Consider the following 21033-nt stretch of genomic DNA (forward strand, 5'->3'; position numbering starts at 1 on the left):
GAGTTTCACCTCCTTTTCCATAGCCCTAGTTATCTTTCGCTTTTGTCTTCTAATTGCTCTTATATCCCTTTCTATTTGTTGTTGATTAGTATCTATTTCTTCTTGTTCTTTGTGTTTATTTTTTAGTTGGTCTTGCCTTCTTTGGGGATTTAGCTCTAAATCTTCTTTGCTATTTTGGTCTTCTGATCCCACCAGTTGTTTAAAAAAATCCTGAGCTTTTTCAAGCGTATCTATTTTAATTGTCCTTTCCTCCCAAGTAACCAACATCCCTTCTGGAATCAGCCATCGAAATAAAATGTTTCGTTTATTCAACTCAGTCGCCAGAAATTTATAATCCTTTCTCTGCTCCTTACTCTTCTTGGGATTTGCTTAAGAATCTGAATTTCTTTACCTTTATGTGTTATTATTTCTTCTCTGGATATTTTATATATAATATCTCGCACTTTCCTTCTTGTAAATCGAATGTGGACCTCTTTTGGGAGTTTGTTTCTTCTCGCATAACTCGTGCTGTCCCTATAAACGTCGTCCATCTCCTTTAACATTTCCTCCTTGTCTCTATCTAATACTTCAGCTAAGATTTCTGCCATCACTAGTTCCAAATCTTCATCTTTTTCTTGCACTACATTTTGAAATCTTAAATATGATGCAGCCTTATCCATCTCTATGAAGGTCAGGGAGTTTCCAATTTCTTTGCTCACCATATTTATTTGTTGGTCCATCTTTTCTAGTTCCTTCTCTGTTTGTTCCGTTCTTTTCTCTACTTCCTTTATTGTGTGTTCATTCTTCTCTAATGCTTGTTGGATTGATCCTATTTTTTCATCGAGTTTCGATATGTCTGATCTCATTTCCAGTTTTAATTTCCCCATTTCCTCTTTCAGTTCGTTAATATCCGCTCTTGTCTCTAAATGATTCTTTACCATTATTTCCTGGAGTTTTGCCATTGATTCTTGTAACAAAGATAGCGAGATTTGAATATTAATATTGGAGGGAGTATTTTGTTCCTCGGCTTTCAGCATTCCCTCTGTTGTTTTTTGTGTTATTGCTGAAGGTATTGTTGTTGAGGGTGTTAGAGGTAATATAGCTTTCTTTCCTGCCTTAGTTAATGTGATGTTTGTGGAAGTCATCTCTTCTAGTATCTCTTTCTGCTTTTTAAGAATATTATACACGTTGTCCCAAATTGGCATTAAACACCTTCAAATTCTATACTTTGAAAGTTCGTTATTAGTATAATTTAGTTCTTACTATAAACTTTTGTGTTATTATATTATTTGTATAGATCTCGATGTTCACATCAATATTCAGAAATCATAGAATGCATAATTAATTAGAGGGTTGAGGTACCTAATTATAAATATCTATATGAAACTCTTTTTTTCCCCCCCAAATCTGACTATAACTAAATATAACAGTAACTTATAGTTTGAGTTATAAATATAAATCTTAACATATATAAATATTGATATATTAATCAAAATATCTACTAATCTATAAATCTGAGTTATAAATCAGTATATATATAATTATGTATATAGGTTGAAAAAATATAAAAAAGAAAGCGCAAAAACAAACATGAAAGGAGTATCAATGTATAAGATAACTTACGTAGCACTTTCAGTTAGTTAATATATAATGTATAAATTAGAATATTTAGCTATAATCAATTCTTTGGCTGGGATAGTTAGCCTTCTAACAAGTAAGTTAATGGTTTAAGTGGATTAAATAATGATAGTGATTTCCAAAAAGCATTCAAATCGTTATATCCAGTAGAAAAAAAGAGAAAAAAAATCAGTTGGCAGATTCAGTAAACAAAAGTAGGCAAAAAGTAAAAGCGTCACCAATTCCTCAATTTCTTATTAATGTGTTGGTCTCTCAAAAGTTCCCATCAACTCAGTCTTCCTTATTATGCTGATAAGTTGCTGAGTAATGCTCTTTGCTATGGTCGCTCTTCACTTCCGTTACTTCAGCTGCTTCTAATGAAAAAAAACCAAAGCTCACAGCCTCGTAACTAGTGTTCAGTTCTCAGTTTTTCAAAGTTCAAAGTTTAAAGTCTGAAATTCAATGTGCAAATGTTCAAAGGATATTCTGAAGTACTGTCTTCTCCTGTTTTGTTCGTTAAACTGTCCTGCCTTTTTCAGGCTATCAATCACACCCAGTCACTCTCCGTTCTTTCTCACCAGCTTCTTAGCTGCCTTCTCGGGTTACGATCAATCAATCTTCACAATGAAGTGTGGACCTTTTTGTTGTTGTTGTTGTTAATCTTCTGTTACACAAATTCTTTAGCACTGACCTCTCCTTGCTTCTCACCACAAGCTGTCAGTAATCTTGCTTCCCACTTTGTTGGCTGTCAGACTATGGAGCCGGCATTAAGAAATGCCAGCTTTTTGCTTGCTGGGCTCCATGGGGTTTTTCTCCGTCGCGTTGATGATTGCCTGTCACCAAACTGCTCCTCGAATCTCCCCACTTCAACACGCTTCCCTACAGGCTTCGTGTACCCTTTTGGGTTTTGCTCCAGCACCAAAAAAGAGGGATGAAGAGCAGAGCTAGCTCCTCATAGCCTGTCTTTGTCCGAGCCTCACCAACGGAAGTCCTCTTGTGCACCATCTTTAAGAGGCTTCATTCTGGGACAACAGCCCTGCAGACCAATTTGATGCAGCATGGGGCATATGGTCTCAGCCAGGGGTGGGTTCTACTTACCTTTACTACTGGTTCGCATCGTGCTCGCACATGCGAGTTCGCTCTGCTCACACGTGCTCTTCTGCGCATGTGCAGATCGCTTTTGATGACGTTTGGGTCAGTGGGCGGAGCCTATGGCCGGTTTTACTACTGGTTCTATAGAATCGGTGCGAACCAGGGACAACCCACCACTGGTCTGAGCACTGACATGCTGACCCCCGCCCACCCCTTCAACCTCTGCAGGAATGTTGGCAGCATTCATACATCTATTTCCCAAAGCCAACCTCTGGATATGACACTGAGCATGGGCACTCAACTTCTTTGGTCAACCATGGCGAGGCCTGTTCTGAATGGAACCTGTCCTGTTAAAACACTGTACAGTCTTGGCCACCATGCGGCAGCTCAGTTTCACGGTCTTGGCAGTCTTTTTATAGCCTAGGCCATCTTTATGTAGAACAACAATTAGTTTTTTCAAATCCTCAGAGAGTTCATTACCATGAGGTGCCATGTTTATTAATTTATTTATTATTAATTAAACTTTTATTTTCTCCCGAAGGACTCAGGGCAGTGTACAGCCAAGATAAAAAGCAATAAGTATACAAAGTTAAAAATCAATTTAAAATACCTATTCAATAGTGGCCGAATTAAAACCGTCAAATTGACCAACCTAAAATACCCCATATAAAATTACAGAAAATTTAAAAATTTTAAATTTAAAATTTAGAAATTTAAAAAATCTAAAAAATCAGTCCAGTCCCGCTTGGATGAATAAATAAGTTTTTAATTCCCGACGAAAGGTCCGAAGGTCAGATATTTGGCGCAAACCGGGGGGAAGGTCGTTCCAGAGAGTAGGAGCTCCAACAGAGAAGGCCCTTCCCCTGGGGGCCGCCAGCCGGCATTGCTTGGCAGACGGCACCCTGAGAAGACCCTCTCTGTTGAACTTCCAGTGACAAGTATGAGAGAATGAGAGCTATAACACCAAATTTAACACACCTGCTCCCCCTTCACACCTGAGATCTTGTAACACTAATGAGTCACATGACACCAGGGAGAGAAAACAGCTACTTGGGTCCCATTTGGACATTATCACTTAGGGGTGCACTCACTTTTGTTGACAGCAGTTTAGACATTAATGGCTGTGTGTTGCGTTATTTTGAGGGGACGGCACATTTACACAGTTATATAGGGTGGGATTCAGCCAGTTCAGACCAGTTCGGGCAAACCGGATGTTAATTTTAATCTGGTTTGCCAAACCAGGTGTTCCAATGACTGGCTCACCTCCCCCCCCAGGAATGTCCATGAAGCCCGTTTTGGATGCCAGGTACTTGCAGGGTGCATGCAGAGACTCTGGGAAGATGAAAAACAGGCCTACTGGAAGTCTAGAAACGGGCCTGTTTCCACCCTCTGGAGGGCCTTTGGAGCACAGGGGAGGCCTTTTTCTCCCTCCTGGAGGCTCCAGCTGCTGAAGCCTGGGGATGACGAAAAATGGGCCCACCAGAACAGAAGTACCGGAAGTCCAAAAAGGGGTCCATTTCCAGCCTCTGGAGGGCCTCCAATGCTCGGGGGAAGATGTTTTTGCCCTCCTGGAGACTCCAGGAAAGCCTCTGGAGCCTGTGGAGGGCGAAACACTCCCCCCGCCCACTGTGTTGCAGGTGGTCGAATAGGCCGTGCCCTGATGGCCACGCCAACCCAGCAACGGGGTAGTGAACTGGTTGCTGAAATTTTTCAATCCCATCCCTGCTGTTATACAAGCTGTATACTCACTACTTTACACTGTAGCCAACTGTCATTTCTTCAGTGTTGTCACATGAAAAGATATATTTAAATATTTACAAAATGTGAGGGGGTGTACTCACTTCTGTGATATACTGTATATTGAATGATCCTGAGAATTTTTGCTGATTCCCTGGCTGTTACAAAGAAGGCTGTTTACACTAACCACAAAACTAGAGTGCAAATTTACGAGGATTGTAAAACTATGCCTTAAATGGCAATAAGGTACTGCAGATTTTATTCATCTGCAATTAGCTCTCTACTTTATTTGGTGGATTGTAAAATATAAACCTTTCTTTTCTTTTTACTTTTTTCTGTGGATTACGAACTATAAAGACAAAATTTTTAAAGGAAAGAACCTCTTTAGTATTATTACAAACTACTATTTTTCTTATTCTCAGTTGAGATACTAATTTTTCTTTTCATTTAAGATTTTATTCTTCTTTTCAGCTTTTATTCATCTGTCATATTTTAATACATCTGTGGATTACAAACTAGGGGGCAATCTCACTTGCATTTAAGTTAGCTGCAGGAGGGACCAAAAGGGAACTAAGAATTCCTAGACTTGACAGTGAGAATAATTAACCAGTGGAATGGCTATCCTTCAGAGTTCAGAGTTAAAAAGTGGAGTTTTTAAAGAAAACATTGGACAGTTATTGGTCTGGAATGGTATAGTATCTCCTGCTTGAGTAGGGCATTGGACCAGAAGACCTCCAAGGTCCCCTCCAACTGTGTTATTCTGTTATTCTTTAAAAAAACTAACATTTTTTAGTTTAAATTAGAAAAATAGTTAAAATTTTAAAAAATTCTTCGAAATGTTGGAAATTTTGAAAATTTTTATTTTTAAATAAATGATATTTTAAATAAAAATATTTTTAAATAAACTAGAATTTTTAATTTTTTTCAAAATATCCTTTTAAATTTTTTAATATTTTTGTAATTCAGAAATTATTTAGAAATTTAAAAATTTTTATTTAGCTTTTTTAAATTTTGGGAAAAATATTTTTATATTTTTGAATATTTTAAAAACTGTTGAATTTTTTAATTTTTAAATGAGCTAGTCATGAAAAGAAACATCGTTATGAAAAAAGAGACTGATGCTTTTGTGACCTGAGTAAAGTATGTTCCATGTATGTACTCATGCCCATAGGAGACCCAAATTACACATGTACCAAATGTAAACTAAATGAATTACTTGAAGAAAAAGTAAAAAATCTGGAGGCAACACTAGCCACTTTGAGGTTTAAATTAAACAAATATCAAAGGTTTAAATTAAACAAACAACTACCAGCAGAAATGAGCCTATACATGAACCTTTAGGGACAGACTGATGGAAATGTCACTAATAAAAGAAAAAAACAACCAAGACCATTGTCTTTGCTGCCTAGTGCTGCCCAGTCCAGTGCATCCCCACTACAGCTAATTTCATATCCTCCTCTTGAAAGAAAGCATGCAGACATCCAGAGATGGGACATCATCAAATATAATTGTGATTGGAAGAAAAGTAGCCCAGACTCCCCCCCCCCAAAAAAGTGAGTGTTGGTGATAGAAGATTCACTTCTCAGGGGCATGGAACCAGCAGTCTGTAGACCATACAACCAATATAGGGAGGTATGTTGTCTCCCTGAAGTGAAAATCAAAGATGTGGCTGAGAACCTTACTAAAATAATCAAGCCCAAAGATTACTATCCCTTTCTTCTTGTTCATGTGGTGACAAATGACATGACAAACCTGAAAACAACATCAAAAGACTATGAGCAGCTCAGCAAGAAAGTTAAGGAGCACAGCTGGTGTTTTCATCTATACTTCCAACAAAAGTCAACAACAAGGGGAAAAAAGACTATAGAAATAAAGCACTGGCTTAAGAGTTAGCTACTGGCAAGGAATGGGCTGCACCTCACAAGAACCAGGAAGAATGTATTTGGAAAATGACTGGCTGAGATTATCTTTAAACTTTAAACTAAACTAAAGGGATTTAAACTAAAGGGCTTTAAACTAAAACTGAGGGGGGAGGAGAGGATAGGATAGGATAGGATAGGTGTCAGCCTCCGCATGCTACCTTTATTGTTTTATTACTGTTAGTTAATTGTTTTATTGCTGTCTTTTAGTGCTAGGCATTGGGAAGGGGTAATGTATCTTTGATCAAGGGCTAGCTGCTTAGGCTTTCATGAAATGGAGGGAGAAGGGAGGGGGTTAAGGCAGAAACGAAAGTTAACTTGCTAGGGATTAATAGAATGTATTCAAAGTCTAGAAAGCGGGCTGATAACACTCACAGCTAATGGTCCCTGCATACCAGAGGGAAGAAACCATCTGAAGATGATCCTAACGTGACACCTGAGGAAAAGGTGGATTGGACAAGACTGCCTGACCTTTGGGGGGAGGAGGGATTAATGTGGAAACTTGTATGTGTAAACCACACCTATTGTCCAGAACTTGCTTTACTTTTGTTGCAATCGGTTCATTCTCAGTAAAAGATACCTTTCTCTGCAAACAATGGAGTTGGGGGTTTTCTTTCTTGAGTTTTGAAAGGAGGCACGCTTGATATTAAGCAAGTTCTCACCATCAGCCATCCAGGATACACACCGTGGGGGCTGAGAAAAAGGAATGTCGGACCCAGGAAGTGGCCAGGAAGACATGGGGACAGCGATCTCATCTCACAACCAACAGACTGACTGAGAGACCTCAGATTGGTTGACTAAATTGCAGCTTGAAGAAAAAAGGGAGAAACTCAAATTGTCCATGGGGGTCGGAAGGTTGCCAGAGCTGGGAGAGACCCTTCCAGGAGTTACAGTGACCAGGCATAAAGGAGGACACCTTGCCTGGCAGGAAGAACAAACGAAAGAAGACCTTCAAATTGCACAGGCGGTGCAATTGTATACAGATGCCATTGAGAGTCAAAGAGCTCGTGAGAGGTACTGTATGAATTATCTGCTCAGGGTTTCTCTGGGAAGGGAGGAGAAGAGCAAGACCGGGGTGTGTGTGTGTGTGTGTGTGTGTGTGTGTGGTGTGCTGAAGAGGCTGTTTACACCGAAGAAGTGGCTAGAGGCTGAGAGGAAGCAGTCCAGACCCCGGGGATCTTAGCATCCAGTAGAGGCCAGGCTCCCCCTTCTGGGCAGGCGTTGCCACGCAGACAGAAAAAGGTCAAGATTCCCCCTCTTCCTGGAAAATATAGTGGGGATTCAAAGGAACTTGGACGTTTCCTAGCTCAAGTGTGGAATCACATGCAAGATTGGGGAGAGGACTTTCTATCTGATGCGGTTCGTGTGAGGTGCGTGACCAGAGCTTTGGAAGGGGTGGCATCAGATTGGTTTGTGACCCTTCATAATGAGGACTCCCTATTACTAAGTAATTATGACCAGTTTATTGCAGCCCTAAGAGCAAGATTTGAGGATCCTTTGGCTGAACGAAAGGCGAGAATCCGGATGAAATTCATCCAGCAGAGGAGGAGACCGGTAGCAGAATACACCCAAGAATTTCGTGAGTTGGTGCCTCACATGAGAGGGTGGTCGAAAGTTGCGTTGTTGGAGAACTACAAATATGGCTTGAATGAAGAAATTTATATGAACTGCCGGGCGCGTGAGGCCCCCCACACCCTGCAAGGCTGGTATGTCCTGGTGGCAAAGGTGGCGATCGACCTGGCCAGAGATCGCATTCCAGGTGGTCACACCTGGACGCAGGCCCCTCTCTTGTCCCACAAGGGAGCTCCTAAAGGTAGTAGGGTTACCGCCAGCGTGAAATAGAGGTCCACAGCATGTTTCAGATGTGGAAAGGAAGGCCATCGGACAGCCAATTGTGCGGCCAAGCCGGCATCTAAGGTGACTCCTGGTGGTGGAAAAGGAGCTGTGAAGCAGCCCACCAAGGCTCGTGAGGACGCTAAGAAGGGAGCTGACGTCATCGAGGTCGCTCCTCCTGCCCAGGAGGAGTTGGGTGTTCTGACTGGCTCCTACGACAGCGAATCCAGGACCGATTCTGATGAAGACCTTTTGGTGAGATGGAAAGGGGGACCCCTGACCATTGCAGTGAAATTGCATGTCCCTTCTACTGGGGCCCAAGGGGAGATGCTAGCTTTTTTGGACTTAGGGTGTACCAGGTGTGTCATCAGCCCCGAGGTCGTGGAGGAAATGGGACTCAGACTAAAAACTCTAAGTAGGCCTATAGCCTTTTGCCAGTTAGATGGGTCGGTAGCAGGGGGAGGCCCAGCCCATTTTGTAACTGAGCCAATAGAGATGATCATGGGAGATCACCGAGAAACACTGAATTTTATCATGACACTGGGGATGGATCAACCTGTCTTATTGGGATTGCCCTGGGTCCGGAAATGGAACCCGTGAATAAATTGGAGAACGGGTGTATTACGATTTCGCTCCAAACCACGCAGGGTAGAGAAGAGAGCTGCCAAAAGAGAGGAAGCTGTACCAACTGAAGTACTGGCATCAGTAATAGAACACTTGGATGGGGAGGAAAGAATGTTTTTCGGGGGAAAACTGGTCTTGGGTCTAGTTGTTCTGGTGTGCAGTGCTCTATAGTGTCGTTTTGAGAGTAGGAATTGAAACAGTTTATGTCCAGGATGCAAGGGGTAAATATTTTTACAGCCCTCTTTTTGACTTGTACAGTATACAGGTCCTCAATAGAAGGCAGGTTGGTAGGTTGTTTTTGTTGTTTTCTAAAGATGATCAATCTTTAGAATTTTTAGGATCTAATCTCAAGCATAAACCCCAAAATAATCAATCAAACAAAGAGATAGGAAGTGTTGAGAAGGAAAAAAAACTCAGACATAAAGCAGGAGATGTAGGAAGTATACCTAGGGTCAGCCATAAAGGACTCAGATGCCTAAATACTAACACTCAAAGTTAGGGTAACAGGGTGAACTTGAAGTACAAGTATATGAGGGCAGATATGATACAATTGCCATTACCGAAATTTAGTGGTATAGGAAAGATATAAACTGTTCAAGAGAAACAGACTTAACAAAAGAGAGGGTGGAATTGCATTATATGTAAAAAAAATCACTACATCTCTAAAAAAATGTATAAAACCAAGGTTGAAAGCCTCCTTGAATGCATGTGGGTGAAACTAAAAAGAAAAAAGAATGACATTGTCATAGGTATATACTATGAACCAAGAAGAAGAAATAGATGAAGTGTTTGCTAATCAGTTAACTAATGTTTATAGGAAACACACCACCAGTAGTAAGGAGGGACTTGAACTAACCTGACATCAACTGGGAAGCAGCTCTGCAGCAAGTGGGAGATTGAACAGATTCCTTACAAGCCTAGCTGACAACCTTGTCATCTAAAAGGTAGAGGAGGGAACTAGAGCATCGGCTATACTGGATTTAATTCAGCATAAAACAGAGATTGAATGATAGAGGGGGTTAAAGTTGCAGGAATTTTAGGGGAGAGTGACCATGTCATATTGGAATTCAATATAATGCAGACACAAGAACAAAATCAAACCAGTGCATCTGATTTGCATCCGTCTTCATGCAAAAAAAATATATAGCACAACTTACCAAAATATAATGGTAAAAGGCAGACTAGGAATACAAATTAAAGTAGACAATAAAACAGTAAGAGAACACCAGTGTCAGGGTTCCAGAAAAAAAAACACCACTCCAGTAAAAACTTGGAAGCAAGCATCTTTCAAAGTTCTATTTACTAGGATATGTAAACTGGCACAGCTGGGAAAACCTGATTCTGAGAGGTCCGGGTTTTCCTTCAGTAAATCAAAACACCCAAAACCACCCCCTGACTCCGCAGTCGATCACATGCGCCAATCACCAACTGTCCCATCTTGAGACAGCACTCCGACCACACCTTCTCCAGATGCAGGATCGACCTGACCTTGACCGACACAAAGAATGCTATTATGTCTAAAGACCAACCCTCTAGTAAATCCCCCTCCTCCTACTTTCCCACACATGAGAAAGTGGCAGCACGGAAGCTTCCGGCCTAGTATGGCTTCCAAAGCTGACAATCAGTTCACTCTGGATGAGTTCAAATCACCAGGTCCTAATGGATTACACCCAAGAGTTCTGAAAGTGCTGCAGACATGATTTTGGAACCATATCTTTCAAAGATCCTGAAGGACCAGGGAACTAGCAGAGGACTGAAGAAGAGCTGATGTGGTTCCCATTTTCAAAAAAGGAAAACAACCAGACCCAGGAAACTACAGACCAATCAGCCTAACATCAATGGTCGGGAAGATACTGGAAAAGATCATTAAAAAAATCAGATCTGCAAACATCTAGGAACAAGTAAATTAATAACTAGCAGTCAGCACAGGTTTATTAAAAACAGATCATGCCAAACCAATCTTATTTCATTTTTCAACATGGTGACTAAATTAGTAGACCAGTGAAATACTGTGGACATGGTATACTTAGACTTCAGCAAGGCATTCAACAAAGTAGACCATAACCTACTTCTTGGCAAGCTAGAAAAAACTGGGATAGATAGCACCACCAGATGGATTCATAACTGGATCCGTACTCAACGTGTAGTCCTTAATGGGTCTATGTCTACATGGAGGGAAGTAAGCAGTGGGGTACTACAAGGTTCTGTCATAGGCCCAGTACTCTTGACAAAGTAGTCTACAACCTACCACTTGGTAAGCTAGAAAAATGTAGACATAGACTGCATCACCACCAGATGGATTTGTAAAAGGCTGACAATGCACTCAATGTGTAGTCCTTAAGGGAGCTACATCTACACGGAAGGAAGGAAGGAAGCAATGGGCTACCCCAAGGTTGTTTTAGGCCCAATACTCTTCAATATCTCTATCAACAATTTAGATGGGGGAATAGAACGGGAGCTCATCAAATTTGCAGCTGATATCAAGTTGCTAAGAACAGTCAACACACGGATCCAGGCTCAAGATCCAGATGGATCTTGACAGAGTTGAACACTGGGCCCTATCTAACAAAATGAAATTCAGTGGAGAAAAAAAAGCAAGGTTTTACACTTAGGCAAGAAAAATCAAATGTACAGGTACAGATTGGATAAAACCTGGCTTAACAGCAATAAATGTGAGCGGGATTTTATTTATTTATTTTTTAGTAAAAAAGTTTTATTTCCATTTTCCAACAACCTATTCAATATACAGTCTCTTATTCAACATTAGTCATTAACTTTCATTTGTTACTTATTCGGACCTGCCCAGCTACCACTTCCTTCCTTAACAAACCTTTCCTCCTCCCTTCTCTACTTTCTTCATCCTTCCTCTCCTTCGCTTTTCTACATCCCCTCCTCCTTCCCTACTCTTCTCTTCCAACCTTTCTAACCCTCTCTCTTTCCCCTTTCTTCTTCCTCTCCTTTCCCCCTTTTCTACCTCTCTCTTCCTACCTACTTTCTTCCTTCACTCTCTCCTCTCCTTTCCATTCCTTCTGAAATGGCAGCTGAGCAGCCCGATTTCATTTCAAATTATTTCTATTTCTTAATTACATATCTTCAATCATTCCTTTACATTGATCCTTCATCTCCCCTCTCCTCCTTCCCTCCTCCCCTCCCACCCCGAGACTTCCCAGAACAAAGTACAGGGTATAAGATTAACAATCATAAATTAAAATACAACATAAGTCATAATCCATAGTCACTCCTCTCTCTAAGACCTTAACTCCCCTTCCAGAAACAAAAAAGTACATTCTTCTTCCAGTCCATTATATATCAGTCCATTCCACTCCTAAAATTTTCAGAATCTTCCAATTAAATTAGTATTTCCAGATCATCAATAAAATACATAGTTTTTAATATCCAATCTTCATCAATTAACACCAAATATATATCAATTCATTCCACTCCTGAAGTCTTCAGAATCTTATAGTTTTTAATATCCAATCTTCATCGATCAAGACCAAGACGATATTCCATCTTCCAGTATTCATCTGAAATTCTTTTATAATATACCTTTCTTCCTTAAACAGTCTCCCAAATATAGTTCATATTTCCAGCTTAAATTCTTAAATTTTTATCCAATCTTCAAAAATAAACAATATTCTATCTTCTCATATCTTTAATATCACTTACATAAATCAAATAACATTGCTAATATTAATATTTCTTCAATTTACCTTACATCTGTCAAATAACATTATTAAAATTATAACTTATATCCAAAATATATCAATTATAACAATTAAATTCTATTTAACCAAATACCAACATTACATCCATAAATTTTTCTATCTGTCCTCCAAAAGTTAAACAATATTCCATCTTCCCATTCCTTTATACCTCACATATATCAAATAGTAACACCTTATACCCAAAATAAGTCAGTTGTAAAAATTAAACCCTATATATATATATTAAAAAAAAATACCATCAAAATCACATCTTAAGCATTCTCCTTCCCCTTGTCTTCTATCTTACACATTTTCCACCATCTGCTCACCAATCAGCTTAACATCTAACAATAAAGAATTTCCAATCTTTAATATATTGGTGTAAAATCTCTTGTTTAAAAACTTATTAAGAAAAGATAAGCCTCAAAAGTTCCTATAAAAAAAAATTTCATATTTGAACTGAAGAAGTTTCCAAGATTTTAGTAGTTAGTTCTGTTTGCTTAAGAGCCATTCTTAAACTGTAAAATCTACAAAAAGAAAAAAAATCAATAAACTTTTCTTCTTAAACATTGTGATAAAGAAAAAGGTAAAAGAAAAAAATCATTAACAGTTCTTATTCATTCCATTTAAAAAGTAGCTTGTTATGTTCTTCTCTTCCTTTGTCCTTTTATAGTTTCACTTTCCTTTGTATATTGCAAACGCCATTTTAAATCCACTCAAGTTGAAAGTTAGTTCAAAGGAAAGCTATTTAAGAGCTGAAGTTAAGATTTATTACTTGCAAATTCTTGCCAGTCCTCCTACTTTGTTCTGTCTGTGTTGAGTTCTCTTTAAAAATAAATCTTGGCACAGAGATAGTCGCGGCTTCTCGTTCTGTATAAACAGAAGCACCCTGGGCACGGAGCTTCGTCAGGCTAAAGGGGAGCTCTCACCTTGATCCCTGGTTAAATTCCAGGGGCTCCCGGGGAGCTCTACCCAAACCTGACCACTCTTCCCTCCCCCTTCTCCCGGGGGAGAGAATTCCAAACCGTTTGACAGCCCATTTACGCTGTCAGGGACGGTTTGACGAAACCCAGGGCAGACGATCCCAAAGGAAGGTGAACATAGTCTGTGCTAAGCTCCATCTCACTTGAGGAGGTTGGGAGGGGGATGCATAGCTTCCCACTTTCATGCGCTTAAAACTCTCAGGGAGCCCAGTCAAGGATCTATTTTGTGAAGGAGGTGGCAGGCTCCATTCTCGGGAATCTCCAGATCCCACAGCTGTCCCCGCTCTCCATTCTGGCTGAAAAGCAGGAGGGGGCGACTTCGTTGGGCTGGGATCGGCATGATATCCTGGCGATCTCACCTCTGGTCCACTTTCAGGAGTTGGATCAGACTGGCAACTTTTCCAGGAATCTGATTCCTTGGGCCGAGCGCCCAGCCTTTGAGCCTCCTCTGCAGCCTCAATGGCATGCATCACTTCCTCTGAGGGAGAGAACTGGGTGTTGATAAATCCTTGAGTATCCATCCCCCACTGCCCCCTCTGTGATTTCTTCTTTCTCCTCCATCTTCACTGAGTCTTTGCACCACCCAAAGAGTTCGGTGGATGCTGGGGCCCAGCACCCCTGACGGCCCCCTTTTGGGGGGGGGTGCCACTACGTTTTAAAGGAGATTCAGACAGTGTCGCCATAAAAACACCATTTGTAGACAATGTGGGAAGAAGGGTCACCTAGCACAAGTTTGCCATGCCGCGTTTCCTGCCCCCCCCCACCTGGGAAGACTTCAGTTCATAATGGAGGGGGAAAGCATGGCCCACCGAGGCTAAGAATCCCAGAGGATGAGTGTTTTACTATTAACATGGATGCCTATTGTTCAGAGACGGTGAGCAATCAAACTGGGATTCCAGGAAGTAGTAAAATTTACAGCATCACGACAGATTCTGTTGTGAGAGTATTAAACAAAATGTTTGCAACACATGGGTTCCCGGACGTGTTGGTATCAGACAATGGGCTGCAATTTACATGTTGTGCCTTGCCTGCCCCCCTCTCCACAGCCGGGCCCCTCCCATATCCTGCTATCTCAGCCAGAGACTGATAATGAAGACGAATGGCCTGGCATGCCTCCAGCCCCCAGTCTTGGCACCATGCCTGGACAGACTGAGCAAATAAACCTCCCCCCCACAGCGTGTGAGCATAAAGCCAGTCACGAGCTAGAATTGCCGGCAGCTGGAGGGTGGACAGATCCCCGCTTCCGGAGAATGGAGAGGCGACGTCAGCAAAAGGAAGGGAGGGGCAGGCCTGGATAAGTGCTGAGTCATGGAGCCACACCCCATGGCCTATATAAAGGATCTGCTTTCTGGCATTCCTTGAGTCAGGCAAAGTCTAATCTGATTGCTGAAGTCACACCTTGGATTCCTGCCTGCCCTGAGAACTCTGACAGGACTTTGGCAAAGCTGCAGAGGCTTCGTGGCCACGCTTGAGACAGACTTTCCAGACCCGGCCGTCAGAGGAGGAGTGGGACAAGACATTACGGCAATGGCATTTGAGGTATTCCTAGTAAACTGAGGAATACGTCACACCCTTGTCGCGCTATTTCACCCTGCGAGTAATGGGTAAGTGGAGCGAATGGTGTGAATGACGAAAGAGGAGTTGGCTCAAATCGGTCCAGGGGACTATCAGGAAATACTTGATAAATATTTGTCCAACCAACATGTCACTCCCTGTGTAGCCACTGGAAAGAGCCCAGCCAAATTACTTATGCGTTGCTGGCTGAGAAAGATTTAGACAGAATACACCCTGATTATGCGATAGAAACCCTCAAAGACTGGGAAAGTCCAGTCAGAACCTTTGAACAAGGTGATCTAGTATATGCTTGGAATTATACTGATCAACCCATATGAGTGCCGGCACAGATTACAGAAGTTATGGGTCCCTGTTCGTACCGAACAGGGACCCATAACTTGAGGTCCCTGGGAACTTGAGGATGGGCATCTGTGGCGCCGACATATCGATCAGCTTCAGAGCTGAGCGAGGGGGACAGCAGGAGGGTAATCCAGAAGAGCGAGAGGGACAACGATGCAGTGAAAGGGTATTTGAAGGGCTGAGGCCAGTGCAGAATAAAACACCTGTTATTGAGGGACCATTGCCATGTGGTCCATCTCGCTTTTCTCCATCTCCAACTAAGGGATATGCTCAGGAGGGGGCCCCAGAGAGTATATGTAAGCCATCTGATGTAGTTGAAGAATTGTTGAGAATGCGGTCAATGTGTGAGGGCTCGACAGAAATACAGGAGAGCCACCAATCGACACGAAGCCGCCATAGACCAATGTATCTGGATGATTATGTATGTGGTGTACAAAGTTTCCTCGAGGAAGGGGGAAGGGGTGTTATGTCCATGCAGGCATGAGCAGAGGCTTTTCCTCTGCCACACATGTGTGGGACATATTTTAAAGCTATTGGTTAAAGGCTGACAGTTTCCCTTTAAAAAGGGGCTGTTAGCCGGAAACTGGATGTTGGTTTATACTGAGTCCTTATCTTAATAAAAACAATTGCTGTTGGAAGTTTGGCTCCTCGCCTGTGTTTCGACCCACACATTCCATATAATCTCCTAGGATTTGAAATGGACACCTAACATTAGAACCATAATTTAAAAAGAACAACAAATAATGTACTTCCTGTATCAACTCAGGAAGTTCAGACTACCCCAGGAACTGTTGACACAGTTTTACAGAGGAATTATTGTGTCTATCATTTGCATTTCTATAACTGTATGGTTTGGTACAGTAATCAAACAGGACAGGTACAGACATCAATGATAGTTAGGAAAGGACAGGTCAACCAGCCAGCCTTCACTAGAATATTGTGCAGGTCAGAAGGAGGGCTGATAAAATACCTACAGACCAGGGATGAAATGCTACCAGTTCGGACTGGTTCAGGAGAACCAGTAGTAATAAAAGCTACCGTTCGGGGGAACCAGTAGTAAAAAAATGCTACCGGTTCAGATGAACCGGTATTTCCAACGATCAGCTGTGCCACGCGATTAATATCTGCTAGAAAGCAGGAAATCCTGCTACAGACCATTCACCATTCTTACAGATATATAAACTGCTTCAATTCCTCTCCTTGGAATGCCATTACAGGACTTTGCATGCCAAAACAACTAGACAAAAGAGACTGGTTTTTTCCTCATGCCCATCACTCTGCTGAACACCTAATTCACACAATACTGTCTAATGCAGTGGTAGTCAACCTGGTCCCTACCGCCCACTAGTAGGCATTCCAGCTTTCATGGTGGGCAGTAGGGGTTTTGTCTGATACTGAAGCACTTTCCTTTTTTTAAATTTAATTGACTTTAAAAAAAAAAAATCATAGCATTATTTAAAAACATTTTCATTAGGTTTTCATAAAATTCCCCGTGACAATTTAAATATCTGAAAATATACTATTTGTATTGCCCGCGCATAAGTTTAGTTCACATTACATAAGTGAAACTACATGGCACTATAGTGCGACCGCAAACAAAAGAGCCTCATCCCAGAATAGCTCGCGCATCTCCCCCCACACTACCCAGCTGTAACAGACAAGCAGAGCTGGTAGCCGGTGCCCCCCCCAACCCAATCCACGATGTGCGAGTTGCATGTGCAGATGATGATACACAGCACATTACTGTGGAACCGGTGGGCAGTTAGAAAATTTTACTACTAACAAAGATACAAAAGTGGGTGGTAGGTATAAAAGGTTGAGTCTAATGTCTATATACATTTGACTCACGTTGTATGGCTGTAGCATTATTATCTTTATTTTCTTTACTACCCCCTCTTATTGATATGATGTTGATGATGATACACATATGACCCTGTTGCTTTGCACATATATTGAGAGCTCTTGCACTGGAGACAAATTCCTTGTTTGTCTAATCATACTTGGCCAAATAAAGTATTCTATTCTAACTGCAGATAAACCAAATCTATCCTTTTTAATGCAACCCAAACACTAGAAAGTTATAATTAAAATATTTATAAAGGTGGAAAGCAATTGTATGCAATGAATATATTTCAAATTGGCATTTCTAAAAAATCTTCCTTAAAAATGCACAGCACAAAATACCTAAGTATTCCCAATGTTAATTATTGTGCAGATAAACCTTTGTTTTTACTGTAACTTGGACTTTTTTTTTGGTTGGTTATTGCGAAATATACTTATATGGGCAAAGGCAAACACAAGAGAAATAAGATAGGCCAAGGTTTCAAGCCGAGGCACATAAAGCCCCTAAAACTCCAGACACTCACACATTAGACACTCTGAGTTTCAATGCTGAACATGAAGATCTCCTATTAAACATCAAAAATCTCTATCCAAACAGAGCACAACAAAGGCAAAGAGGAAGGGGAAGGGCAATGGTAGCATATCATGCAAAGAATAAAAAAAATGAGAAGCCAGTTCCTACTTTGTCTGGAACTGAGCAATTGGTGTCATAGTGTTCTCCAGAAAGGAAATATGCAAAGTGTAATGTTCCAGTGATAAGAAGTAAAGGAGCTCAAATATCCCCAAAGAAAAAAAGGCAAGTGTTGCTGATTGGTAATTCACTACTCAAACAGAGTCAATTTGTATAAGTCACAATATCTTAAGGGAAATGAATTATCTCTCACGTACAAAGATGTGATAGAGAGGCTTACTAAAATAATCAAGTCCACTGATCGCTATCCCTTTCTACATTTTCATGTCAGGACAAATCATACAAATAAGAGCCTGGATCAATTTCAAAGGACTCTGAACAACTAGACAGAAAAGCAAAGTATCTGGGTACTTTGAACAACCAACCAATGAGGGAATGGAACATTTTAGAAGTAAACCGCTGGCTCAAAGGATGGTGGCATCATAAGCACTTTGGATTTGTAAACCATGGATTATACTGCCTATATGAAGGGCTTCTAGCAAGACACAGACTTCATGTCATGAAGACCAGCAAGAATGTGTTAGGGAAACAACTGGCTCCCTAACCAAAGGGCTTTAAACTAAAAGTGCAGGGGGAAGGAGACCTATTTATAGGACCCAAAGCACAAAGCCCAACACAATAAATCGAAAAACATGAAAGGGAGTAGTAAAGAAAGGACACACAAGTACAATCAGGAGATATAGGTAGTTCAACCACAAGGGCTCAAATGCCTGTATACTAATGCTTGCAATAAGGGGGACAAACAGGGAGAGCTTGAAGTCCTAGTACACAAAGGGAAATACAATATTGTAGATATTGGTAAGATAGAACCTATGATTGGAACACACAACTAGGATATAAATTGTTCAAATGAAACACACCTAACAAAAGAGGAGCTGGAACTGCATTACATGTAAAAAATCACTACACTTCTACAGAAATAACCAAGAAAGCTAACCTCTGGATCCTTGTCCAACTTATCTTCTAATTTCTAACTTGAGGCTATTAGATGTTTTAGCAATACCATAACAAATCCTCTGGAAGAAGGAAGAAAACAACAATGGTAAATCATACCAGTAACCTCCAGGGCTGGCAACAATAACCTGTTCTATCTGGGCCTGCCTTTGTGTTCCATCTCTAGAATTTGCATCTGTGTTACAGAATAAAGAATTAGGATCAATTTTCTAATGAAACATTCAATGCATCCAAGACAACCATCTGTGCACACATGTAAGGAATATGCCAGAAGGAACAATCACCTGCCTATTAATTATATTAATCTGCATCACTAATTTTTCAGTGAGGCTTTGGGAAAATGTAGGATAAAAATATCTGAAAGTTCAGCATCATGAATAATAGAAAGTTCTTACTTTTAAAAACTGCATTAGGGCTGCGTTGCTTGGATCGTTAGGATCAAGTTTTGTTTCAGTCACCCACTTGGCTAATTTCGTCATGTCAGTTAATCCAGATGTGCCAATTGATGCAATAGCATCCACTTTTTTTAAGGAACTGAAATTTTGACATAAGAGTGAAAACAACTGGTTAAAAGAAGTATTCCAAATATTTTGGGAGAAAAAAAATGAAAGAATCTCTATGGTTGGTGTTCCTAGTTATGACTGTCAATTTTGTATAAGATCATTCATTTGCTTTTTCAAATAAAATTTACAAACAGCTTTACAATCACATTTCACAAGACTCACTACTGTTGAAGATGTGTACTGTTTAACAAGCTCATGGTAAATTAATAAAGAGAAAATAAATCTGAAATATTTTATTCAATGAAATATCATTGTGCTTGAAATAATACACAATGCCAGTACAGAGTAGTTCAAGAAACAATAATGTTCAGCTGACATAGGCATACAAAAGAAGTTAAAATATAATTCAACTTCTGGCTAAAACAATGATCTCTAAGTATTATTCCAAAAATTATGCAGTCTGACAAGTACTGAATTGAACTCTGTTGAAGTTCACTACCTTGAAAGAGCAGAGTTCTTCTGTGAGACTGGAGGCAGTGGTATCCCATTTCCTCCAACTGCCCATGACACACTGCATGACACTTTACCAGAAGTCATTAAAATCATATTATTACTACCATCTGCTTCAAATGAAAATGGAACCCCTGCAAGAAGAGATAAAAAAGACAGGTCCTGCTCAGATCTGACAAATCAACCATGGTTTGTGTTCTTTTGAACCAATAAAAAGATATGGTTTGCATAGTCTTTAATGCTCTTGTATTTTTCCTTAGAGGGAGGGAGGGAGGGAGGGAGGGAGGGAGGGAGCTATTTGGACTTAGCACTAAAGCCACAATCTGTCGATTATGTTAGCTAGTTTGCAATCCTCTGAACATGAACAAATAAGAAATGGAACATTCTCTGTACCACTGCCCACTCCTTCATGGTCCAGTGTTACACATTGGTCACTGCTGAATTCAATTTCTTCGATTGGAGCTCTTCCTGTCAGAACAGTCGTCTCTGGGATGGGCACAAATACTTTGGCTAACAAGTTAGCACTGCCAAGTCCAATTGTTTCATAAACCTGTAATAAAAAGAAGAAAGTATTCCAAGCCCTAATCACTTTGAGTGTTTGGTAATTATATTTAATTTACACCCTTTTTTCAAATATGTTCTCATAGCCATAAATAGAGTATATGCATTTTAAGGGACCAGAGAAGGTTGGTATAAGTTAGAATTGCTTGTCTCTCATGTATATCATGTATATCATGTATATCAGGGCTATACTGTAAATATATGCTCAGCTTGGGATATACTAGAATGGTAATTGGATGGGCTTCCCTTCCCTGACAAGTGAAAGCAGAGAAGGTGATTCTCAATTGAAAATCCAGCTCTTGAGGAACAAAAGCCACTAGATCATGGACTCCAAAATCAGCAACTGTGGAGGAAACACCAGCAATTCAAAGGAATGCTATTAAATTAACAGGAAATTATTGACATTTATGCTTTACAAGCTTTTTACCTTTGCATATACATAACTAGTTGGGGTGAAAGTTTTGAAGAATTTTGTTTGAAGCAGATGGTGGTTCAAACCACCATCAAAGCAGAGTAGAAGTACAAAATTTAAAACATAAAAATAAAAGCAAGAGAAATTGAGCATGT

The 21033-nt window shown here is 40.5% G+C and overlaps 1 protein-coding gene across 16 annotated transcripts in view; it reads right to left on the reverse strand.

Annotated features, from left to right (window-relative positions):
* CC2D2A (coiled-coil and C2 domain containing 2A) overlaps positions 1-21033 on the reverse strand; it is a 300925-nt gene that overhangs the window by 120366 nt on the left and 159526 nt on the right. For all 16 annotated transcript variants that reach the window (XM_058192299.1, XM_058192308.1, XM_058192307.1 and 13 more), the window contains 3 exons: positions 20299-20455; positions 19895-20039; positions 19288-19426 (listed from right to left, as the gene is read on the reverse strand). In XM_058192299.1, coding sequence (XP_058048282.1) covers positions 19288-19426; positions 19895-20039; positions 20299-20455 — 441 coding nt within the window. The remainder of the gene's footprint in view (positions 1-19287; positions 19427-19894; positions 20040-20298; positions 20456-21033) is intronic.

This window comes from Ahaetulla prasina, chromosome 8, assembly GCF_028640845.1.
Source record: "Ahaetulla prasina isolate Xishuangbanna chromosome 8, ASM2864084v1, whole genome shotgun sequence".
Taxonomy (NCBI): domain Eukaryota; kingdom Metazoa; phylum Chordata; class Lepidosauria; order Squamata; family Colubridae; genus Ahaetulla; species Ahaetulla prasina.